Source organism: Panthera onca, chromosome A2 (assembly GCF_046562875.1).
Source record: "Panthera onca isolate mPanOnc1 chromosome A2, mPanOnc1 haplotype 2, whole genome shotgun sequence".
In the NCBI taxonomy this organism is placed as follows: Eukaryota; Metazoa; Chordata; class Mammalia; order Carnivora; family Felidae; genus Panthera; species Panthera onca.
Window position 1 is genome coordinate 110,830,748 of NC_138340.1, and position 23,462 is coordinate 110,854,209.

A 23,462-nucleotide genomic window follows, 5' to 3' on the forward strand; every position below is an offset into this window, starting at 1 on the left:
AGAACAAACTGAGGGTTGATGGGGGGTGGGAGGGAGGGGAGGGTGGGTGATGGGTATTGAGGAGGGCACCTTTTGGGATGAGCACTGGGTGTTGTATGGAAACCAATTTGACAGTAAATTTCATATATTAAAAAAAAAAAAAAAAAAAAGGAGTTCCCATTTCTGCCTCCTTGTCTTCATATTGAACCAGAAAGTCCAAGTATTTCAGGCTGTCATGTGTTTGAGTAAGAAATCAAAGAACAAATATTTGGCATTGGTTTCCCCCTTTGTTTCCTGGATCCTTGAAATGCTGTGATCTTACATGTTGTGCACCCCATGGCTTTCGTCCAGCCTGAACACCTGTTTTGTCTCTAATTCCTAAGTTTCCTTCAAGTATTAGTTTTAACAGCACTTCCTCAAGATGGGCAGTCCATGATGTCTTCTCTCTCGGGTCCTCAACTGTACGCATAGCACTCTGTATTTCCCTTGTCACAACATTTTAATACAGACTGGTGAGTCCTTATTTAATATCTGTCTTCTCCAGGAGCCCATAAGCTTCTGTGAGGGTGGAAGTCAGGCACATTCCATTTACTATCTATTAAAGTGCCCAGGGGGCGCCTGGGTGGCTCAGTCAGTTAAGCGTCAGCCTTCAGCTCAGATCATGGTCTCACAGTCCATGAGTTTGAGCCCTGTGTCAGGCTCTGTGCTGACAGCTCAGAGCCTGGAGCCTGCTTTGGATTCTGTGTCTCCCTCTCTTTCTGCCCCTCCCCTGCTCATGCTCTGTCTCTCTCTGTCTCAGAAATAAATAAAAACATTAAAAAAAAATTTTTTAAATAAAGTGCCCAGCATATGGACTGAATTTAATAAATATTTGATAAATGATTGTGTGGCTGAATGAAGGAGAAAAATCTTAATTCTAAACTTTGTGGGAGGAAAGAGTAAGATGCATGAGAAACAGTTCTCAGATAATGTAGAGTAGTGTGTGTATATAGATATAGATATAGATATAGATATAGATATAGATATAGATATAGATATATAGATATGTTTAAAATATTAAATACATATGCAGTATATTTAAAAAATTAAACATTAAGGGTGTGTAATAATAAAAATCCTTCAGAGTCAGTAAGATGTAGGGATAACTTTTTTACGATAAATAATTCTAGATCCTTTTTATGAATCATTTTTTCAATTGTTTTAAAATTTTTCTTCCTTGGTTTTAGCTTCCTCTGAAATGTTGCCTTCTACAAAATTTTCTGCCCTTCCCTAGTTTTTCTTTTTGAAATTGATTTCTAATATTTTGGTTAATTCTGGCTTTAATTTTTCTCCTATTTTAATCTTACCTTAGTTAAAATGAAAACAAAATAATCCCAATAATGTGTTTCTGGTTTACCATCATTATAGAATTTTATTTCTCATGTAAATGTCACAACATTTTGTCATTCATTTATTCATAATCAAAATGCATATAAGGAGCCCTAAATGTATAATGAGCTCTGGATACAAAGATCAAGAAGATATATTTCCATAGTTAGAAAATACAACACACAATATCTATAACATTTGCCACACACAAAAAAGGAACCTAGGAATAAATCTAATAAAAGACACAAAATACCATCATGTAAAAAGATGATCTTTAATGAAAGTTATTTGAAAATAATTCAAGTAAATAGAGAAAGATACTATTCTCATGAATTGAAATATTCAGTATTATTAAGTTGTTAATTCTCAAACTGAGCTATGGATTCAATGAAATTCTAATCAAGTACCCAACAGAATTTTTTATGGAATTCAACAAGCTAACTGTCAAATTTACGTGAAAGGAAAGGAAAGGCAATCTTGAATAAAAAGAACAAAGTGGGAAGAATGGCATTATAACATACCTAGACTTCTTATAAAACCATAATATTGTACATTATGTCAAATGGATTAGGCGGAATCACCCGGAAAGCACCAATTTATACATGGAAACAAGATATATGACAGAGATGGCCTTGCTGATCATCAAATAAATGAGTTATTCAATAAATGGCACTGGGACAAAAAATTGAATATGTATCCCTACTTCGTAAAAGCATAAAAGCAATTTCAGATGAATTTTAAGGATTTAAATTTGAAATGCAAATTGGATATTATGATATAGCGGGTGGAAGAATTTTCTGAGCAAAATACAAAAAAGCACTAATTCGAAGGAAGGGATCAATAATTATGAAAATAATTATTATTAAATTTAAAATTTATAAGATAAAAGAAAAAAGAAACAAGTCAAAGACTGGGAAAAGGTATGTGTGACATAAATATGACCAAGTATTAGCATTCAGGATATCAAAAAAAATAATAATAAAGAAAGAAAAGAAAAGAAAATAACCCAGGAAAAACAGGACAAATAAGAGTAGTCAATTTTGATCAAATGAAATCGAAATGGCCACTAAACAGCTAAAATCAAGATCAGGGATATGCAAATTAAAGCTACTAGGTTATACAATTCCATACACCCATCAGCCATAAGTTTGACAAAATAATAAAGTTCAACAACACCAACTGGTGGTGAGGATATGGAGCAGTAGGAAATTTCACCATACTGGGAAGTTTAAATTAGTACCACTTAAGAGAGCAATATATTCATACATATGTAGTCAAGTTGTGCATCTCGTAAGGGCCCAGTCAGCAATTCCACTGGGAGGTGTAATCCCATGGGGATAGATACTCACATATACACAAAGTGACATGTACAGAAATGTTTATTTCAGCATTATTCACAAACCAAATATCCATCAATAGGAAAATGGATAAATAATTTGAGATATTTTCATGCTGTGGAATAGTATGTGGCTTTGATAGTAAAAAGCTAGGCATATATAATCATATATGAAATCTCAAAAATATGTTTACGCTGCTATATATTGTTTAGGGTTACTCACTTGAAATGAAATCAAAGGCATGCTTAGGAGCAACAAATACTAAATTCTTCATGAAACTTGGAATGACATTAATGATAGGCCAGGTATGGGTATTGAATGGCTAGCTTGTAGCATAAGGCAAAGGTGAGCTCACCCAAGAGCAGGTGTGGACCTTGGCACAGTATTTCCTTTAACAGTACTGTTCAAATTCTTATATGGAACCTTAACAAAATACAAAATCCTCTCAAGTTCTACAAATACTCTTTTGAATTTCTTGGGTAATGCATTCAGCACGTATCAAGCTTCTTGATGTTATTTTAACATGTCTTTCTGTAATTGTTTTTTAAGTGTGGTGCTTGAGTTTTCAAGAATGTTCTGAATTGTGATTGATCATTGTACATGCATTTTGAATAGGGACATCTGTCTCTGCAGCATATTTTGTCTCCTGACATGCCATTTCTCAGCTTGACAGAGCACCTCTATAGGGCATAGGTTTTAATAAGAAAGAATATGTGATTTTTTTTCTTCCATAGAAAGTGGGTGGTGTTACATTTTATAAAGAAATAATGAATAGTTGGAATGACAGCTTATCCAATTTACTTTTTTCGGGAGCCAAATATAAAACTAGAAATAATGCTTATTCATTTTAGCCTTTATAATATTCACTTCAAAAATTTTTAATAGAATATTTACTAAGTTTGCTCATAGTCATAGCAGGCAGTGACAAAAGTGGCTTCCTGGTCCATTTCTCCTAATTTTTTCTTTTTGTATCCTTATTATTTTTCTTTTATACCCTAAATATCTTCTTGCATTCTATTACATGAGCAAACTTATATTTTAAAACATGTCGGAACATTGTAACTTTTAAAAACATGTTATGGTTTTTATTACTAATTTTAAATCCATTTTGATACCATCATTTAAGTCATTCAGTAATCATAGCACAATTTAAAAAATAAAGAGGCAAAAGAGAAGAATGAGTTTTCTGTGGACTCTGCCCTTGAGGAGGTCCCGGTTTAGTGAGAGAACTAGATAAAAACACCTTCATAGTAAGAAGATGTGAGCACTCAGGCAGAAGTAGGGATGGTGGCCTGTGACACTGAAGAAGCAGTGACAATCTCTGCTTGAGTGGGGGGTCACTGAGCAAGCTGACAGACAAGACACCTGATCTAAGTCTAAACAAGTGCCTTTGCCAGCAAAAAAAGAGGGGAGAAGGGCAGGCAGGTGGAACAGCAAGCCCAAGTGGATGGAAGAGGGAAAGGTATTGGCCAGTTGAATGGAAAATGAGAACTTCCTTGTACATGAAGAGCAGGTCTATGGGAGAAGTGACAGATAAATCTAGAGAGGTGCAGTTTTCATTTACAAAAGTGTTTATAGTCCTTTGCTTCCATTTTGATAGTTTCTGCCTGACCCTTAATATTTTGCCTTGCACTACTCCCTCCCCAAGCATTTCCTAGTCATTGGAGAAGACTGACTTTTCATTTTTTGTCCTACCTCGTTTTCTCATGTCCTAACAACTTCTTCCAGCTGTCTTGGTTGATTTCCGATTATGGGAATTAACGTCATTTACTATGTTCAAAAGAGTTTATTAAAAGGTCCTACCTTTGAATCAACTACATGGCTAGCCAATTTGTCCTAACTAAAGGAAATGTTCATAGTTTAACAAGTCACCAGTATAAATCTAATTGATTAATTTTCTCTTTGGTTAATATAACTGTTCTAGAGGGTGAGTATTAAAGAAATTTTTATGACATGTACCTTTATGGAATTAGTTTACTCTTAGTCTTTTTGCCAGTCGATGTCACTGCACACGCTTCACCTTCCACTTGCAACATCCTATACTCAGGAAGGAACACCACCTTGAACTTTTATTTTGTAGAAATCTCTTCTCCTTTGAAGTGTTTTAATTAGGACTTAACTAGCTATTTCCCATTTCTGGATGTTTTGGTAAAATTTAAAAAAAATATTTTGGTAAAATGATCTGTTAAATGGGTATTCTGTCTTAAACCTTGTCAAAAGATTAGCTTCGTGTCCAGAATGTTTGCCCTAAAGAGCTTAAAGGTAACTGTTGTTTGTTCACATGTAGCAACGATTTTTTAAAAAACTTTGAATGGGCTGCTTTATTAAAATAATGGAAGAACTCAGTAGAGGAAGAACTCCCAGGGAAGAGGTTAAATAATATAAATAGCTCTGCTGAGAGTGCAACACAGTTCTCTATTGTGCTGTTGCCACAGCAGCACCAATAATTCAAAACAAGGAAATGGAGCCTCATGTTTAATATAATACAGACTTTTCCCTAGAACTTCTGTGGTCTAGGGTTTTTCAGGGATTGGCATGTTTATCTACATACATCTAAATTTAGATATGCCTTTTATGTGTAACATGGTAAAAGAGAAGTTCTTAAAATGCTATAAGATGCAGTTATTTCTTAAATATTTTTGTTTATTTGTTTTTAAATCAACTTTAGAACATCAGGAATTCTGCTGAAATAAATGCCTTAGGACATTGTGAATACATGCATATGGAGAGAGACAGAACCTTTTATGCGTTTCATATTCAGTTTTAAAAGGTCACTTTGAAAGGTATGAGGAGGTGTTTGGTAACTCCAGAAGGAAAAAAGATTCTTTCCTGTTGAACATTTTAACCCCATGACAGGAGCTACATCTGCTATAGAAATGTGTATTATTTTATTCTGAGAGTCCCAATCTGGAAATTCAAAAACATGGATGTGGAAGTTTGGAAGTTTTAAAGTAAACTTTATGTCATTTTAGAAATAAATTTAAGGCATCAAACTCCAGTCTCAGATATGTATAAAATTTAATTCACCGTAAAATAAAGCACACCTAAACCTCCACCAAAAATGTTCCAATACACAATAAAAACATATTTACAAAAAATGTTGGAGTGTAGCAAACTACATTTTATTAGACATAATTGACACAACATAGTCCAGATAGAGACCTCCTTTAGAATGCAATTTTTGTTGTCCCTGTGTTAGCTACTTTGTCTCACTACCTGCCTACCTGGATTTCATACCACAATTTTACACTTATTATTACTAAAAAGTAGTGTTTAGGCAATTTTGACTGTTATGGGAGATGAATAAATGAAATGATTAGGGGAATTTTTCTGTTCTGATGTTTTCTACCTAATGACTTCATGATGAGGACGATGCAAAAAAATTGGTCAAATGTATATCCAGTATGTATGTGCGTTTGCATTTTACCCACTTAATAAGGACAGATGTTGCCTAGAAACTACTTTTCTCAAAGGCTTAATTCACATACTATGTGTAAATTGGCCAAATATTATTTTTCACATGAAAATTTTATTAAGGAATTATGATTCCATTTTACTTATCTATTGTGTCTAGTGTTGAAAGGGGAATTCTCAGAGGTTTAAGAAAATAATTGTGTGTTAGCCTTAAAAATGATGGAAAAGTAGAAAAGGAAATAAAAGGAAAATGAAAGTGTATTTATCCATTCAGCAAATACTTGTTAAGGAGTATTTGGGTGTGTTTCTAGGCACTGGAGATAAAGTATTAAAAAAGACAGGATGGCCTCATGCAATTTACTTATAATAAATATTTAAAGAGGGATCTGATAATAATATAGCCTATTGAGATTTTCCAGTGTTGTTATGACTCCTTCCATTCATTCACTCATTCAGGCAATATTTGCCTCATGAGCACATCACAATTTTTATTATGTACCCTATCTCCCTTTCTTCATCCAATATTATTTTTTTCCAGGTTCTCAAAAGGAATAAAAGTTTAAAAATGAAATGGACTTCACTGTTATTGGAAAATAAAGTCAAGATTATCCACTCTAGGATAATCCTTTGTTCTATTTTTCTATTTCCATCCCAACCTGGAAACTTTACTTTTAGGAAAGTGTGCCTGAGGAAGACCAAGTGTGAGGTTTGAGAGCAGAACTTCGAATCTGAAACAGAGCCAGCAATGATCAATGTATTCTGGAGGATAAAAAACTTTCTATATGATGGCTATGTTTTACGTGGTACTAGTGAGCATCATAATTATTCATTGACTTCTATTCAAAGCTTTTTCTCAAGAGGAGGGAAATGTTTCATAAGCTTTGTGGCCATTCTTCCTGTTCATACTCAGTATGCTTTGTGGAACATGTTTTTATAAGTACTGTATTTAGAGAGGGAAAAAGGCCGACAAAGGCTTCCAGGACTTCCAGTCTTGAAATGATGAAAATTGAGGACCTGGTGAAGGATTTCAGGAAACCACTTACTTAATTGACTCTCTTTTCAAGTAAAATGTATTTCAAAGGATAATGGCCCAAGAGTTGACTCCAAAGCTTCAGTGTAGATCAGAAATTCTTCAGGTTCAACTATATAGCTAGCTAACGCTCAATTACCTTAGCTTCTATTGAACCATATTCTAAATACCTTCTTTTGTAACCATCACCTTGTGCAGAAGTCTATATTTTTAGCCTTTAAGCAGAGCTCAAGCACTGTATTTAGACATCTGACTTGAAGACAAAAATTGCTCAGTGAGCAGAACAAATGTTCAGAAAATAACATTTCAAGGTTAGAGTTAGTGTCCTGAATAAAATTCCTTTTCTTCTTTTCCTCCCTATTGAATATAACATAAATAATGTACCCTGACTGGCTTTCAAGATTAAAAAAATCAGAGAATAGCAGTGAACTTGAAGAAGGAAGAGGGAGTAATTAAAAATTGAAGGGGCTTCTGTTGAACTATTGTTTGCCTGAAACTAAGTATACATTTTATTCCTGATTCAGTAGGGTTATGGATCTTAAAAGGATTTAAAAAACTGTATAGTAAACTTGTGGAAAAAGGTCCTAAATGGGCCTTTAGCCACCTTAAAAAATATGGAAAGAATATACATACAGTTACACAGTCATTATAATATCCTCAGAGTGGAGAGGAGAAAACTATATAAATATTGTTTATGATTACTTATAGAAATTGTAGTTATCAGTTATTAACCATTTAAAATGTGCTGGTCATTGTGTGAAGGCCCTTTATATAATTGATCTTATTTAATATGTACAGCAATCCTATGAAATAGACATTATTAGCCCCATTTTGTAAATGAGAAAATAAAGGCCAGAACATTTAATAACATTTCTAAGACTATCTAGTTAGTGAGTGGTAGTACAGTAGGCAAACTTTTTAGGAAAATCCCAGAATGGTCCCTGAGAATCCCTAGTATTGAGAAATAAAAACATTTTAATTCTTAGGGGAATAGATGAGAGTGAAACAACAAGATTATTATTGTTAAACAAAACATTGCAAGGTCTCAAGACCTTTTCCAGAAAGGGAAGTCACATATTTGCACTGAGTGAAAGTGATTATCAGTTAGTGGAAACTACTTTAGAAGAATGCAGCTCATTTGGACTGTGTGTGACTTGGTGAGGTACTTATCCCTTCGGGAGACAAAAGAATGTTGTAATGGCATTTCACAATGGGCACATAACTGAATGGGTCTGGGTACTCCTTCCTCTTTGCTGCCTCGTGCAGGGTATGATCTTCACTTAGTACAACCCAGTCTCTACATGAACAGCTGGAACCCAGGACTGTTTTAGTGATCGAAGTTTCTCACCCTTGGAACTGGGGCCTGAAAGAAATGTTGGAAATTCTGGGTGATTTTTAGGCACTGTTTAGAGAGAAAGAAAGGATACATGGAACTCTGACCCTTTTCTGATCCTCCGTTTCTAATACTCAAAGCACACTTTAACCCAGCAGAGGGAGGCATTCCATAGTAGGGCATAGTAATAATGTAAGGAGAGGGAGAGAGAGTCAATCAAAGGTGAGTAAAAGATTTATTTTTAAACTTGGTGGAATACCAAGTCGTGTCGCAGAAAATAGAACAGCAGGCTATTATTTGTTGAACTGATTATCATTCCTCTTTGCAGAATGAGTTGTCAGTACACGTGGCCCAAATGGTATCTTAATTAATTCATTTAAAATCCCAAAGGTTAGCATTGCATTTTGATGCCCAAGAATGTTGTGTTGTTCTCAAACAGAGATTCTTAAGTACTAAAATTTAATTCCATTTAGTTACTGAGTCATTGACTCTTTCAGAACTCTGGAAGTTATCACCATTATCTATAGGTGAGAACATTCTGCCTGGGGAAATTCAGTGATTTGCTCAAAGGGAAATAGTAGTAAATGACAGAGTCAACCATCTAATATTTTTCATTTTATGAAAGTATTAAAAACAGACAATTGAATACTCCCCTTCAGTTTCTGTGTTTGTGGAGTATTCCACCCATCCCCCTACCTTTGGCAAAATGGGAGGTAGAAAAAACATTCCTGTGGGAGTCAGACACATCTCTGTTCAAGCCTTGCCTCATGTCACCAACTATACTACTTGGCCAATTTAACCAGCCTTCATTTTCCTAATTCCTACTATGCTGTTTTGTATGTAAATAGAAATCTGGGAGGTTACCACATCAACAATGGCTATTTTTTGTAGTGTAGCGTAATGAGATAGTTTTTACTTCTCCCTCATAAATTTTTTTCTGTTACTTGATTTGAGGAACATATATTACTTGTAACTGAAATTTTCCCTTTGAAGTAAAAAATGTGACTTTTATTTAGTATTTACAAATAATATATAAGATGCCAATTTAAACCCCCTCCCCGCCCTCCCCCCCCCCCCCCCCCATTAAACATTGGACATAGGATGGCTACACAAAACAGGAGACTGGTACCATGTCTATGTCCTGTGTCCTGATTTGGGGCTCAGAAAACATGACCTCAATTATTAATTCAACTGTGTGTTTCCCCCTCCTCCCCCAATTTTCTGTTAGTTGTTTCATCTTCCATAATAGTAACTCCAGAGGAAAAAAGTATGTTTTATTCTTATTAATAATCTAATTTATTTCATAATCTTCTAAGACTTTATTCTTTAAGTTGCCCAGGTGCACTACCTGGATTCCAAAGAAACACCTCTTTTTATATGCTAAACAGTGGTTTCGTAGCCAGAATTATCTGTAGTCAGTTCTGGTTCTCCATTTATGAAATATGAGACCTTCGTCAATTTACCTAGTCTTTGAGAAAATTAATCCCCTCATCTGTAAAATAGATGGAAGAAAACTTAACTCTCAACATTGTTGAGATAATTAAATAAGTTACAATTTTCAAGTGTTTGGTATTATGGAAACTAGATGAAAATGAATTTCTTTCTCCTTGGCTTGATTTAAATCCAACACTCACTGTTACTATTGTCCCAGGTAAAAATTTGCTTATTTATTTTGCAATTAATTGGGTGTGGATTTTAGCAGGTTTTTTTTTAATGTTTACTTATTTTTGAGAGAGAGAGTGAGAGAGACAGATTGTGAGTGGGGAGGGGCAGAGAGAGAGGGAGACACAGAATCTGAAGCAGGCTCCAGGCTCTGAGCTGTCAGCACAGAGTCCAACACAGGGCTCAAACTCAGGGACTGCAAGATCATGACTGCAGCCAAAGTCAGACGTTTAACCAACTGAGCCACCAGGCGGCCCAGCAGTTTGTTTTTAAGAGTAACTAAATCTTATGGAGTAACTAAGATGACCAGCTGACACATTAACATAACATAACACATCAACTTAAGGTTGATTTCACCCTAAATTGTCTGAGTTTCTAGGCAAGCTTCACTTTATCAAGGAGTAAAATGAGAAGTCTACAAAGCCAAAGTAACAATAAAATGTGCTTTTGAAGACTAAAGACCAAGTAGAGGGTGCTGTGATAATGAAGAAGATTCTGACATCCATGAAGAGTGCTTCACAACTTTTTGATGTCTTCAGATTTATGAAGTATTTTTTTCCTGATGCTCAAGGTAGAAAACTTGGTCAAAAAGAAAAGGTAAAAAGAAGAATATAAAATTTATCTATAATTGTGCCATCCAGAGATAATTATTCTTCACATCCTGGGCTTTTGGTCTTTTTCTATTGAATATGCAGATACATTTTATTTGTGACATGTAAGGTTATGAATGGAGCATGTTTGTGTTCCAAGATATGGATAATAATACATACACATTTTGTAACTTTTTTACCTAATGTTGTATTATAAACATTTTTTAGTGTCATTACATATTTTAATATCATGATTTGTAGAAGTTGTGTTATACTTTTTCATATAATTATACCATAATTTCTTTTATTATCCCCTTTATGTTGGGCAGATAGATGATTTGCAGGTGTTTAACAACTTTTTAAAATAACAGTGTAATGGAAGTTCATTTACACGAATCATCATTTTACATCTTTTTTTTTTTTTTTCCTTTAGAAATGATGCCTGGAAAAAGAGTCGCTCTCAAAGAGCATGAACTTTTAAAAAGATTCTTGATACACTGTGACAATTATTTCTCCAGGAATGGTGTACCAATTTACACTCCTATCAGTAGTATATCAGAGTGCTTTTCACATCATGAGCTTGTCATCATCTTCTATTAGCCTCAATTGATTAGCCTCAGTTGATAGCCTCAAATGTTAATCTTTCATAATTTACACTTATTTGATAACTAGTGTATTTGAATACTATGTGTTACACACACACACGCACACACACACACACACACATACACACACATACACACATGAATGATATTCCTTTCCTTTCAACAAGTATTAGAGGTGTTGTATTCAATGGCAATTTTAAAAGTTTTATTTGAATATATGGCAATACGCAGGATCTTGCCTAAAAATAATCACCTTAGCAGCAAATTTAATCCAGATGCCTAAAGCATTTTAAAGAAACTATATTTGGGATGCTTTTCTCAGAAAGACATGGCTGCATGATACTGTGCTTATGAGATTTTCATATCGCATTTTATGCTGGGCAATTGGTAAGTTTGTTGCATTCACCCTAGGTTCCCCAACAATGTCGAACTAGCAACTTTCAGACCTGCAAACATCTGCTTTTGTCATCAAAATTGAAAGACATAACTGAAAGGAAAGTTTTAGTTCACAGACTGTATAATCTTCTGATTCTGCAGAATGGAAATGAACAAACTTGAAAACGTATTTAGGGACTGACGCTCTAGTCAGCATATAGCTGAAGCCTGGAGAAAGGGTGAATTCCTTTCAAAGTAAGCAGTGGCATGACTGTACTCTCTAACAGGAAAAAGTAACATCTCTAGAAATGGTAACATCATTTCCACACCAATTTCTGTGGTTCTAAAGTTCCTTTCTATACAGTCTGGTAGTACATTTTTATTAATTCCCAAAAAATCAGTAGCGATTGCAGAATTTTTAGGGTGTATACCTGGGCATTTTAAATCGTCTTATTATGTATGATTTTTTAAGATCTTAGCTTATTTTTCTAGGATGTCATGTTTGGTCCCTAGGAGGATCAGCTCTGAAACGTTTCTAATTAAATATTTCTAATTTGGGAGAAAATAAGCTTTTATAGGAGTAAAATGTGGTCCAAGTCTTCAGCAGATAGAAGGATAAAACTGGCTTGCAAAAAAGAGAGGTTTTATGAAGTATTTCTTAAGCCTTAGAGGAGATTAATAAAGTAATTTATTGAACTCAAAAATGACCCAGCTTCTGTTGATGTTGTAAATAGGAAAAAGGTAATTAAATTATTAAGACACTTTCATTTTAAAGATTAACTTTCTTCTTGTTATTATTAAGTTCATAGAAAAACTTACTTTTTCACCTTTTTAAAGGACTAGATCTTTTTTAATCGACAGTTACTTGAGTATTTCTTTGTCATGCACTCAGTCTTCCATTCTGCCAGTGTGGGCTCTGGCTGGCTAATAAAGGAGATAAAGTAATGACCCATTATCTGGAACCCAATGTAGTGAATCCTAGTATTTGGGCACAGCCTTCTTCTGGTTTGCAGAATGCTTGATTTTTACATCTGGTCTTTAGCCAGTGCTTGACATGGAGCAGAATTTGGTATTTGAGACGAATTTTATTTGTTTGTACATTTTAACCGTGGTCCTTTCTGTATTCAAAGAGCGTTTTATAGCTACTGTCCTCTCTCTAATGTTTTAAAACTAAATAAACTAAATATAGTTTTAAAACTAGGCTTATTTCTTATTGTAAAACCTATGTGCCCATCTTAGAAAGATTAGAAAATGCTGAAAAGGAAAAAGAAATATCTATCAGCAGAGAATTCCTGTGAACATGTTGGCAGATACTCCAGGGTTGATCGTATATAATTTATATATAATTGTTTTTACAAAATGAGATCAGAGTGCTGGGTCACCTGCTTTTTACACTAAATACCATATTTTGGCATTGCATATTTTATAAATGTTATTACAGCTGCTTTTTGTAATTGACCAAATAGTTCATGTTAGAGATCATGTTAGCCTACAGAAAAATTGTGTTTGATCCCAAGAGTGTTTGCCAATCTTTTGAAAAGTGACATTTTGCATAAAAATCTAGATGTCTCCTTCCTTTCCCTTGGAAGACAGAAGGTTCTGCACTGCTCATAATCTGTAGGTTACAGTGGGTAGGAGCCCATGGTGGCTGCTAATGGTGGCTCACGTGAGCCGAGGCCTGTGTCCTTCATTTCACATAACCCTCCCCTGGTTTCCTTCACTTCTCGATGTTCCTGCCTGACTTCTGAAGCAGCTCAATTTGCCAAGGGTCGTGGATTGTCTTGGGTGGTGGCTCTTCATAAGGCTGTGCTGACCTCCAAGGCAAGGATTGGAAAATTGTGAGAATGTTTTCTGGATGCCACAATGTTCAGGTGGTGCTTCTGGTATTTAGTGGGCCAGTCTCATGGTCATGAGGGGTCTTATAATGTGAGGAACACTGCTACAATTGGAAAAATTTTTCTTGCGCCATGCATTTCAGATATTTCTTTGGATAGTCATATGCGTGAAACGCCTGTCTATAATTATTTGAGCCTAACAACAAAGTCTGCTACATATATGAAACTGTTTTCTTCAATTTTATTATACACAGAATTTTCTAGGACTACAACTATCGTGTAATTTCAAATTTTATTGTTAGAAGCTATGTGAAAAATTGTTCACCATTTGGAGAACCATGTCACTGGCAACAATGTGGCTCATGGGATTTTAACCAACACGCACAGCTCTATCAGTATGCATCTGTAGCTCTCTGGTTCAGTATTGAAAAAAGGAGAAGTTCATGCTCCTGTAAAATGTTTTATGAATAAGGAACAATTCTCAGCTTCTGTAAGAGAATATTAATCATTTTTTTACATTTTCTTTAGGTCTACAGTCTGTAATTTTCCTTAGCATGTTATCTGGACTTCACTTAGTGTTATTTTCCTTTTACTTTATTATGTGATGATAAGTCTGGTTTATTATTTCTTATTTTAATACTAGATTTTATTCTCCCATCTACTCAACTGTCCAGTGTTTCACTTTCCTACTTTTCTTGTAAAGATTGGGTTCTTCTTACATCTCTTCAATCTGGATTTGCTCATTGGGAGGTAGGACAAGTTTTGGAGGACTCCTGAAGTGTGTACATACTCATGCATGGGAGCACTTGATTGATTTTTTTAAGTTTATTTATTTTGGTGGGGGGAGGGACAGAGAGTGTGAGTGAGGGAGGAGGAGAGAGAAGAGGGAGAGACAATCCCAAGCAGGCTGTGTGCTGTCAGTACAGAGCCCGACATGGGCTCAGTCTCACAAACTACGTGATCATGATCTGAACTGAGATCAAGAGTCGGAACCTTAACCATCTGAGCCACCCAGGTGCCCCAGCACTTCATTGAGTTTGCAAAAATATACTGTATACAGGTTGGATTCAGAATCTCTGAGTTTCATTTTAGGTCAGTAAAAGAGCCTTGCAAAATACTTGTTTTAAAAGAGGGGCTTTGTGATCCATAAGCTTAATGTTCTAGGTGGGCATCAAGGATGTATCTAAGTCCTGAAGAGGCTGACAGTCTTCTAGAAAGACATTGCATAGAAATAATTTATGGCTAGACTGAGAGAATGATGAAATATGCTGTAGGACTTCAGAGAGGGTGCAAGTTGGTATGTTTGAATGGAGGAGGAAGGCTTCTGGAAGAGGCCAAGGAGGTGGCCCTGAATGTAGAAGCCTGGGGAGGCTGCAAAAAATTTTAGAGAAAGAGTGTGAGTCTTTTTCATTTTCCTTCCCTTCTTTTTGCTCTAGAACTCTGTGTGTTTTTCTCTTCCTTCTGTGAAGATACAGAAGCCACCGATGTTGGTGGGAGGGCCATGGGTGTGAAATGTTGATTTTAGGTATTTGCTCCTCCTCTTAAACTCACACAGTTAGGCAGACATGACCTTGAGGACTTAGAAATGTGCACCTTTTGCTCTTCAAGGCAGATTGGAGCTGGGATCTCAGAACAAGATATGGCTGGTATTTCACCTCAGTACAGTATACTTTCTTAGTTCTAACTAGAAAACAAACTTATGGAGGTGGAAAATAAATTCACTAGTTTCACCAAATTTTTCCTTTCCTCATTTGATTGCGTGAGTAGTGAGAACACTAAGAAAGGAAAAGTGACAGTAATGAATTGCTAGCTTCCTTAGCGTGCCTTAGTTTACCAAAGCTAATTCTTTTTGCAAATGCCATCACCATATGCAATTATATAAAAACTGCCAGAATTTCTCTGAAGGGACTGAAGTTTTCAATTTCTCAGCCAATCAGAGGCAGGAGTTACTGTAATGATTTGATTTTCAGATATTTTTTTTTCCCACTGCCCTAATGATATGGTGGGAAATACACTTCAAAGTGAGTATTCCATATTTAATTCAAATGCCATACATTTAAATAACTTAGAAAATCCTGTGATAGAGGTTTCTGGGGAGCCAGTGTTTTATATATTGCTATTTTTGGAGTTGGATTGTCACATCAGAATTACTTTACCTCATTAAAATCTGTCTTTAGGTTGTGTATTTTCTTTTCATTTACTGCAGATACTTACAACCATAAGACAGTTCATGATTTCTTTAAAGGACGCTTAGTTTTCCCTCATTCAGAGGCATATGCCTTACTTGGCCCTATGTTTTAATTGATAAACTCTGGAGGAAGAGACTTGTCCTAGCCAGGGCCCCAAGTTGTGGAAGTGTATATATCCGGTAAACTGGCTCCATTCCAGGGCAGAGAATTTATCAGCAGTGAAACACCAGCTACTTCCCACACATCCTCTGATTGCATTAAAATCACTCCCCTGCACACCCGACTGAGAGTATGCTTAGAGTATGGAGCTGACAGACATTCTCTCTCCTCCTCCTCCTCGTTTTGTAAAATCGCTGGTTTCTGTAGTCTGTTGGGCTTCTTATTAATAGTAATAAAACGTTCATTCATTAAGTGTCTCATGCCTATGAACTAGATACTGACTGTCACTCTCTTTCCCCTCAAGTTAGGTTGTTTTTATAAAGGCGTGCTGTACCAGAGAAGTGAGCTGGAAAACTGATCTCGGGTCTGTAGCATCAGGTACTATTTAACCAGTGGGAGGGACTGATAAAATTAGCAAGTTGACTAACCACTTCCCTTCCTTGTGGCTCTTTAATATTATAACGGATACAGAAAAGTTCAGAAGCACTGGGCTAGTTTTCGAAACCACAGCACATTTTGGCAAAGAGGGAATGTACAACAGAACGGGTAAGTTTCTCTCTTTTCACCTTTTAAGAGAACTGTGAAAAGGCTGTAGGGGTGGAAGTTTTTAGTTTGATTATGCAAATAGTCTTTAGTAGTTTGTAGGCTGTGGAAAGACAAACCTGCTATGGGGAAGGAAGGAAAAGGTTTTCCTATCAGCAGCAGTAGCTCCAGGAACAGCAGATGTTAGAGTGAGCCAAAGGTTCAACTCCGAGAATATCTTCGCTGTCCCAGATAGATGAGAGTAAAATACTCCTGGGGAAGGATTCTTGTATTAGTAAAATTTTTGATAAATAAGTTCCTGCACTCTTATTTCTTGCAATCAATCCAGTAGCGACATTGTCCAAAGAAATATTGAGTTACTGAACCCAGGTGCCTGGATCCTAAAATGGGTTAAGATCTTCAGTTATCTTGTTTGTGGTTTAAATTTTTATTGCTTTTAACTTTTTATTATGGAGAATCTCAAATACAAACACAAGTAGAGTGCACTGTGCACAGATTCCCTGTGCCTTATCACAAAGCTTCAAGAGTTCAGGACTCAGGGTCCACTTTGTTTCATCCACACCTCTGTGATGGGGTTCCCACTTCAGTGCTAGTAGAATTACAATATTTTAAGTGTGTGTATTCTGAATATTAAATGAAAGAGGACTAGAATCTGTTCAAAGCTCCTGCCAGTTCAGTAACATAAGTTTTAGAGAAATATCCTTACAGAAAATTGAATTATGAATCAGAGAAAGCAAGACCAACTTTCCAGTTGTTTGGCCAATGGGAGTGGGGCATAGAGGAGAGGAGTGAAGATTAAGGACTTGGAGCTAGACTGGGTCAAATTGTGGTTCCATGCAATCCAGTGTTTTGTTTAGGAAGTTTCCCACTCTTTGTCTTTTAAAAAGTGTTTATTTATTTCTGAGAGAGAGAGTGTGTGAGTGGGAGAGGAGTAGAGAAAGAGGGGGACAGAGAACCGAAGTGGGCCCCACACGGACAGCAGAGAGCCCGATGTGGGGTGTGAACGCACGAACCACAAGATTACACCTTGAGCCCAAGTCAGACACTCAACCAACCGAGCCACCCAAGTGCACCAAGGAAGTTTCCCGATCTTTCTATGCCTTGGTTTCTCACCTGAAAAATGAAGAAAAATGACAGTATTGATGTTTTTGAAGATAGGAGACAATGAGACTGTCCGTACATGTGAAGACTTGGCCAAGTGCTGAGAATACAGAGAGCTCACTCTGTATTAGCTCCCCAACTGTTTGCTGAAATGATTAGAGTCATAGGAGGGATGAGCTCTGTTCACACAGAAAGCCAAACATGTGTCTGGGCATACTTGGTTGATTTCTGACCGTTGCTTTCTTTTGATTATTTGATGATGTGAGGCCAGGGAAAGTGTCCATGGAGATGTCTTACTTGTTCCTGGGCTCCTGAAAACTCCCTGCTCTTGCTCTTCCCCATCAGCTCCGAATTAATTCTCTCTGAAGAGTGTCAGAGCATGTCTTGTCCATACGCTAGCTTTGAGGATGAGGGACTAGAAATTTGCTTCAGCTGACAGAACAAGGAGACGTCAGTCTGGGGAGAGAGGCACAAGCCCCTCTCATCCCGGAGAGGGGGTGTGTTGTCAGTGGGTTTAGGCAATGCTGAAGGGCCTGAGAAGCTGCCTCAGATCTGAACAATTGTCCTTTCTCTCAGAGACAGGACCCCTAGGCTTGCTGTGGTTTTCCAGGGCTTCAAGCTGCCTAGATGCTTTCTTCATTCATTAGTAAAGGAGGATGGTGGGATTCTGAAGATGGCAGTAAGTGGGGAAGTGAGGACTGTCCCTACTCTTTCTCTCTGTTATTAATAAAAACACTAATGACTGCTATTTACTGAGCATTTACCATGTGCCTGGTACTGCGCTGGGTGGTTTTCTCATTTAATACTCCTAATATACCCATGCGACACTTAGTGTTACTATCTTCATTTTATAGCTAAGGAAACCGAGGCACAGACAGATGAAGCAACTTACCTTTGATTACCCAGCTAATAAGAGACAGCTAGGATTCTGTTCCAGGTCTGTCTTAGAGCATTTGTCCCTAAGAAATCAGTTTATTCATATATATGCAGTCAAAATGCATCCATGATTTTGCTCTTAGCCTTTCCAAGGTGAAAGTCATCAGTGTTCCTTTAAAGCAAAGTGAATGGAAAAGCTTTTGTCTAGCAATAGATTTCCCACAGTGAATTTTCATAATGCCTAATTATAAGCTGGAAATTTGTCAGAAATCTTGACAAATAAAGAGGCTCTGTTGGAGGTGGAGTTACCACTGTAAGGAAGTAAATATTGAACTGAGAGGGGGACAAAAAAGAAATGCTGTTTTAGTAAATTAACCATGCCTCAGTGGCGGATTTAGTTTTTAAGGCTATTCGTCTCTCTTGAGTTTTTGTAAACGAGGGGTGAAATTCATCTGTGTCAACTTTCAAGAACATGCAGCACCGTTGTAAAACAAATGATAAACACTGGTGCACTGCAGAAATAAAAATTGGCTGAATCTTCTGGGAGGTGCTGAAGAGAACTGGGTCATGCACAGTCAGACATTTTAGAGACCTGGAATTGACTTTCAGTGCCTTTTCTTTCAGATTACTGGTACCACTGTAAAAATAAAAACCAGTGTGTGAATGAAGGAAGAGTTTCATTTCACAACTTTGGAGAATTTTTTTCCCCTCCAGTGGAGTAATGGTGTTTTAAAAAATTTTCCTTCACTGAGAGGGGCACTGTCTGAAATTTCCAGCTGAAAATGAAAACATTAGATAGAAAATAATTGACTTCTCTTATCAGGCAATCAGGTGCATTCAGCAATCTCTCATCTTTATTTTTCCTTTATTGGCTACAGAACTTTTGTCATCTTGATAGGATCAGCCAAGCTTTACTTATAAAAACATTGGAAGAGATTTAAAATTGGACTTTTTTTTTTTTCTTTTTTGCAGAGAAAGTAGGGGATAAATGGAGTTGAGACTGCTGGTGGGGGAGGGAGTAAAGTCAGAAAGATCGTGGTTACAAAGTATCCTTGGATTCTTTCATTTTTGCAAAAGCGAAGATGCTATTTAGTGCTGTGACTGCAAACCATTGTTTGCAGAACTGTTCCATCACGAGTGTTTTCTTTTCTCTAATGTCTTTATCTCGGAAGAACGCGTCATTCGTTACTTGGATTCAGAGTTGGACATTTCCATGTCTGTCTATGGCTAGAAACAGATTCAAAAGTGCCATTTTGCTGGTCCTAGTCACCTGCTTTATGCACTTAATGTAATTTTTGATGGCTTTGGTCACAGCCATTGGAAGACTGAATAGTAATAACCTCATGCTTCCAGGTCCACTTGTTCCTGTCCTAATCTTCAGCATTTGTCCCTACTGTTTTGGGGATTAAATATTTTATTAAAAGTCTTGGATAAATAAAGCCTTGTTTTTCCCAGAGATGAATTCTCTTGTTTATTTTATTATTTTTTATTATTTATTTTTTTATTATTTTATATTATTATTTTTATTTTTTTCTTCCTGTTCTTTTGACCCTTTCATCACAAATTTTAAGTATCACCTGCCCTTGAGATTTAGAGATCAATAATTGCAGCTTCTGTCTCCGAAATCTTACAGACTAGTGGGTAAACAATATTGTATGAAGTGAAGGAAGCTGTAATTCGTAAAGCATATCCTGTCTTCGTTAGACTATCTACATTGGGAAAGGTCTTGTGTGTGTTAGTCAGAGACCAGGCTTGGAGATGAGAGAGCTATGGATCCAGTTCTGTTACTCTGTGATGTGAAAGTATCTTACTAACCTTCCTAAGCCTTGATGTATTTACCTGTAAAATGATACGGAGCTCATAGCAGCTTTGTATGAATTATATGCTACGATACATGTTAAATGTTTACATACCAGGCCATATATGGTTTGATGGATCAGAGAGCTCTCTCTCTAAAGATGCTCATTTTAAGATGAGCCTGAATGGCACAGAAAGATCTTTCTAAGTCACAGGGACCTGCTTGTGCCAAGTGGTAAGGAGTTTGGCTTCTCTGAGAGAGTAAAGACCACCGTGGATAAAACATGTACAAAGGGGAAAGTTGCTTGGAGATGTAAGCAAAGGAGTTCAGATGGTGCAGAGCCTACTAGGTCATGGCAGGGAATTGCATATTGCTGTAAGTGCAATCAGAAGTGATTGCAAGTTTACACTGGAAGTTGCATGATCTGAATAGTATTTTTAAATTATTGAGTGGAGAATAGGTTCTTAAGCAAGAGTAGACATATGGAAACAGGTTAGAAAACTCTTTGAGTAACCTAGTCCAGAAATCATTGTAGCCTTCAGTAAGTAGTACCAGTGGGGATGAGGACAGTGGACAGAACTGACAGATCCAGTATAATAAATAGGATTTGATAACTAATTAGATGGGAAAATACGAATGAGGAAAATGTCAATTCTGATCCGATGGCATGAGCAGCTGGATCAAGGGAGATGTCATATGTGAAGATGGGGCTTGAACATCTCAACTGAAGTGCTCTTGGAACTTTGAAGGGACGACGTCAAGGAGGCAGATGATGGCACATAGATGGTATATGAAGCTGTGGAAATAGATCTGACCACTCGGGGATATGGTATGAAGTGAGAAAAGCTAAGGGCTCAGTACTCAACCATGGGAAACTCCAAAATTTGGAAGACAGAGGGGAATTGGTCAGTAAAGGAGATGGATGAGTAGCTGCCAGAGAAAATGGAAAACACAAAGCATAGAATATTCAGGAGAAATGAGTGGTTACTCATATCCAGTGCTAATTAAAGAGCTAATCAATTATCAACAAATGTCATGGAATTTAGTAATGTGGAGCTTATTGGCACACGATAAATACACAGAAAATTTAATTTCTTTTAAATGTTCCTGCATTTTGACATATTGACTAATCAATTTACTGCTAATTGAATACATCAATGAAGATTAATTCTTATTTAAGAGTCATTTTAAGTGGCACTATATTTATCAATTTCCTTATTTTCATGTAGCTGTATAGTATTCAAGGAAATAATAAGTTACTTAGGCTGGTCTAAATTGATTTCCCATAACGTGTAATTTGCTTGAGCTTAGCACTTTTTTTCCTATTTGTATTTCTGTTGTCAAGGCTGCTGGGTCCTATTGCTGAGGGCACCTCTAGGGTGTGTTATTCATATAGAGCAGTGGTTTTCAACTGGGGGACAGTTTTATACTATGGAAATACTTGGCAATATTTTGAATGTCACAACTGGGGACAGACTATGCTACTGGCTTCTAGTGGGAAGAGGCCAAGGATGCTGTTAAATACCCAACAATGTATCAGACAACCTTACACAACAAAGAATTATTTGACCCAAAATGTCAATAGTGCTGAGGCTGAGAAACCTTGACATAAATTATCATGCAGACCTATTCAGTGCTTACCATCAAGCATTGACAATAGTAGTTCTTGAGTAGAGTTTTTCTGCAAGTGAGTAGGGATCTCTGTTCATGATCAGTGTTTTTGATAAGTTTGTATAGCAAGTAATCTTTGAACTTTGTTTTCATCTTGGGATTTGGTAGAAGGAATTAAATAAATAAAAATAAAATGCATTTGGATGAACTGCCTCGGTAAATTAATTTTCAGTAGAATTTATCTGTGTGATTAGAAATAGAGAGCAGTGCTCCACCCAATGGATGTTAGACTGTTTTACCTCAGAGTTGGAAACTTTTAAGTAGACTTCTTTTTTTTTTTTTTTTTTTTTGAGAGAGAGTCCACACACATGTGCACACAAAGGAGGGATAGAGAGAGAGGGAGAGGAAATCCCAAGCAGGCTCTGCACTGTCAGCACAGAGCCTGACGTGAGATGTGATCTCGAGAATCCTGAGAGCCTGACGTGGCAGGTGATCTCAAGAATCCTGAGATCATGATCTGAGCCAAGATCAAGAGTCAGATGCTTTACTGACTGAGCCACCCAGGGACCTCTAGAGGTAAGTTCTTATGCTAATGGGTATATAGGGAAGTTTTAGAATTAAAAAAAATCATTTTAAAAGTTATTAGATTCATTTTTTTAAAAAACTATAAACTTCGCCCCTTTAAAAATAAACAGTTTTATTTTAAATTTTTTCATAAAATAGTCCATATATCTAAAATTGTGTATATGTATATGTACAAATATAGTGAAATACTAGGTACATACATAAAACCAACTTAGAAAATTGAATATGACCATTATCAGCGCTGTCTCCTCTGAGACTCCCTGCCCCCAAAGGGTAAACACAATTCTGCATTTTGGTTTATTGTTCTTTAATTCATGTTAAAAGTTTTACTACATATATGTATACGTATATCTATACCTTTAAAAGGTGTAAAATTACTTTTTCAAATGCCTGTGTGTATGAAATTAGACCATTGTCTTACACCATGCACAAAAATCAACTCAAAATGGATTAGAGACTTTAATACCTTAAACTATGAAACTCCCAGGAAAAAATAGAGGAAAAGCTTCATAACATTAGTCTTTGCAATGATTTCTTATATATGATACAAAAATCACAGGCAACAAAAGCAAAAATAAATAAACTTTGCTCAGCAATGGACACCATTAACAGACCGAAAAGGCAACTTACAGAATGGAAGAAAATATTTACAAACCATGTATCTTATGAGGAGTTAATATCCAAAAAATATAAAGACATCCTACAACTCAAGGCAAAAATAAATAAGTAAACAAACAAATAAATAGCCTGATTAAAATGGGCACTCTCCAAAGACAATACAGATGGCTAACAGGTATATGAAAAAAAAATGTTCACTGTTGCTAGTTATCAGGGTATTGTAAGCCCAATAATGTATCACCTCACAACTGTTAGGCGGACCTTAAGAAAAAACAAACAGAAAATAACAAGTATTGGTGAGAATGTGGAGAAATTGGAACCCTATGCACTGTTGGTGGGCATGTAAAATAGTACAGCTGCTATGAAACAGTATAGAGGTTCCTCAAAGATTAAAAATAGAAGTACCATATGATCCACCAATCATACTTCTGGATATTTATCCAGAAGAATTGAA

General features: G+C 36.3%; 1 protein-coding gene across 22 annotated transcripts in view; it reads left to right on the forward strand.

Moving 5' to 3' along the window:
* Nucleotides 1–23,462, forward strand: part of HDAC9 (histone deacetylase 9) — a 930,192-nt gene that overhangs the window by 172,958 nt on the left and 733,772 nt on the right. For 2 of the 22 annotated variants that reach the window (XM_078441542.2, XM_078441534.2), the window contains exon 1: nt 16,274–16,422. The exons of 17 other annotated variants lie outside the window; for them this stretch is intronic. Coding sequence is in view for 2 of the 5 variants with exons in the window: in XM_078441534.2 (XP_078297660.1) it covers nt 16,407–16,422 (16 nt within the window). In the remaining 3 variants the exon portion in view is untranslated. Of the gene's footprint in view, nt 1–16,271; nt 16,423–18,089; nt 18,200–23,462 lie in introns of those variants that run through there. 3 more of the 22 variants (XM_078441548.2, XM_078441552.2, XM_078441528.2) reach the window with 3 other exon arrangements.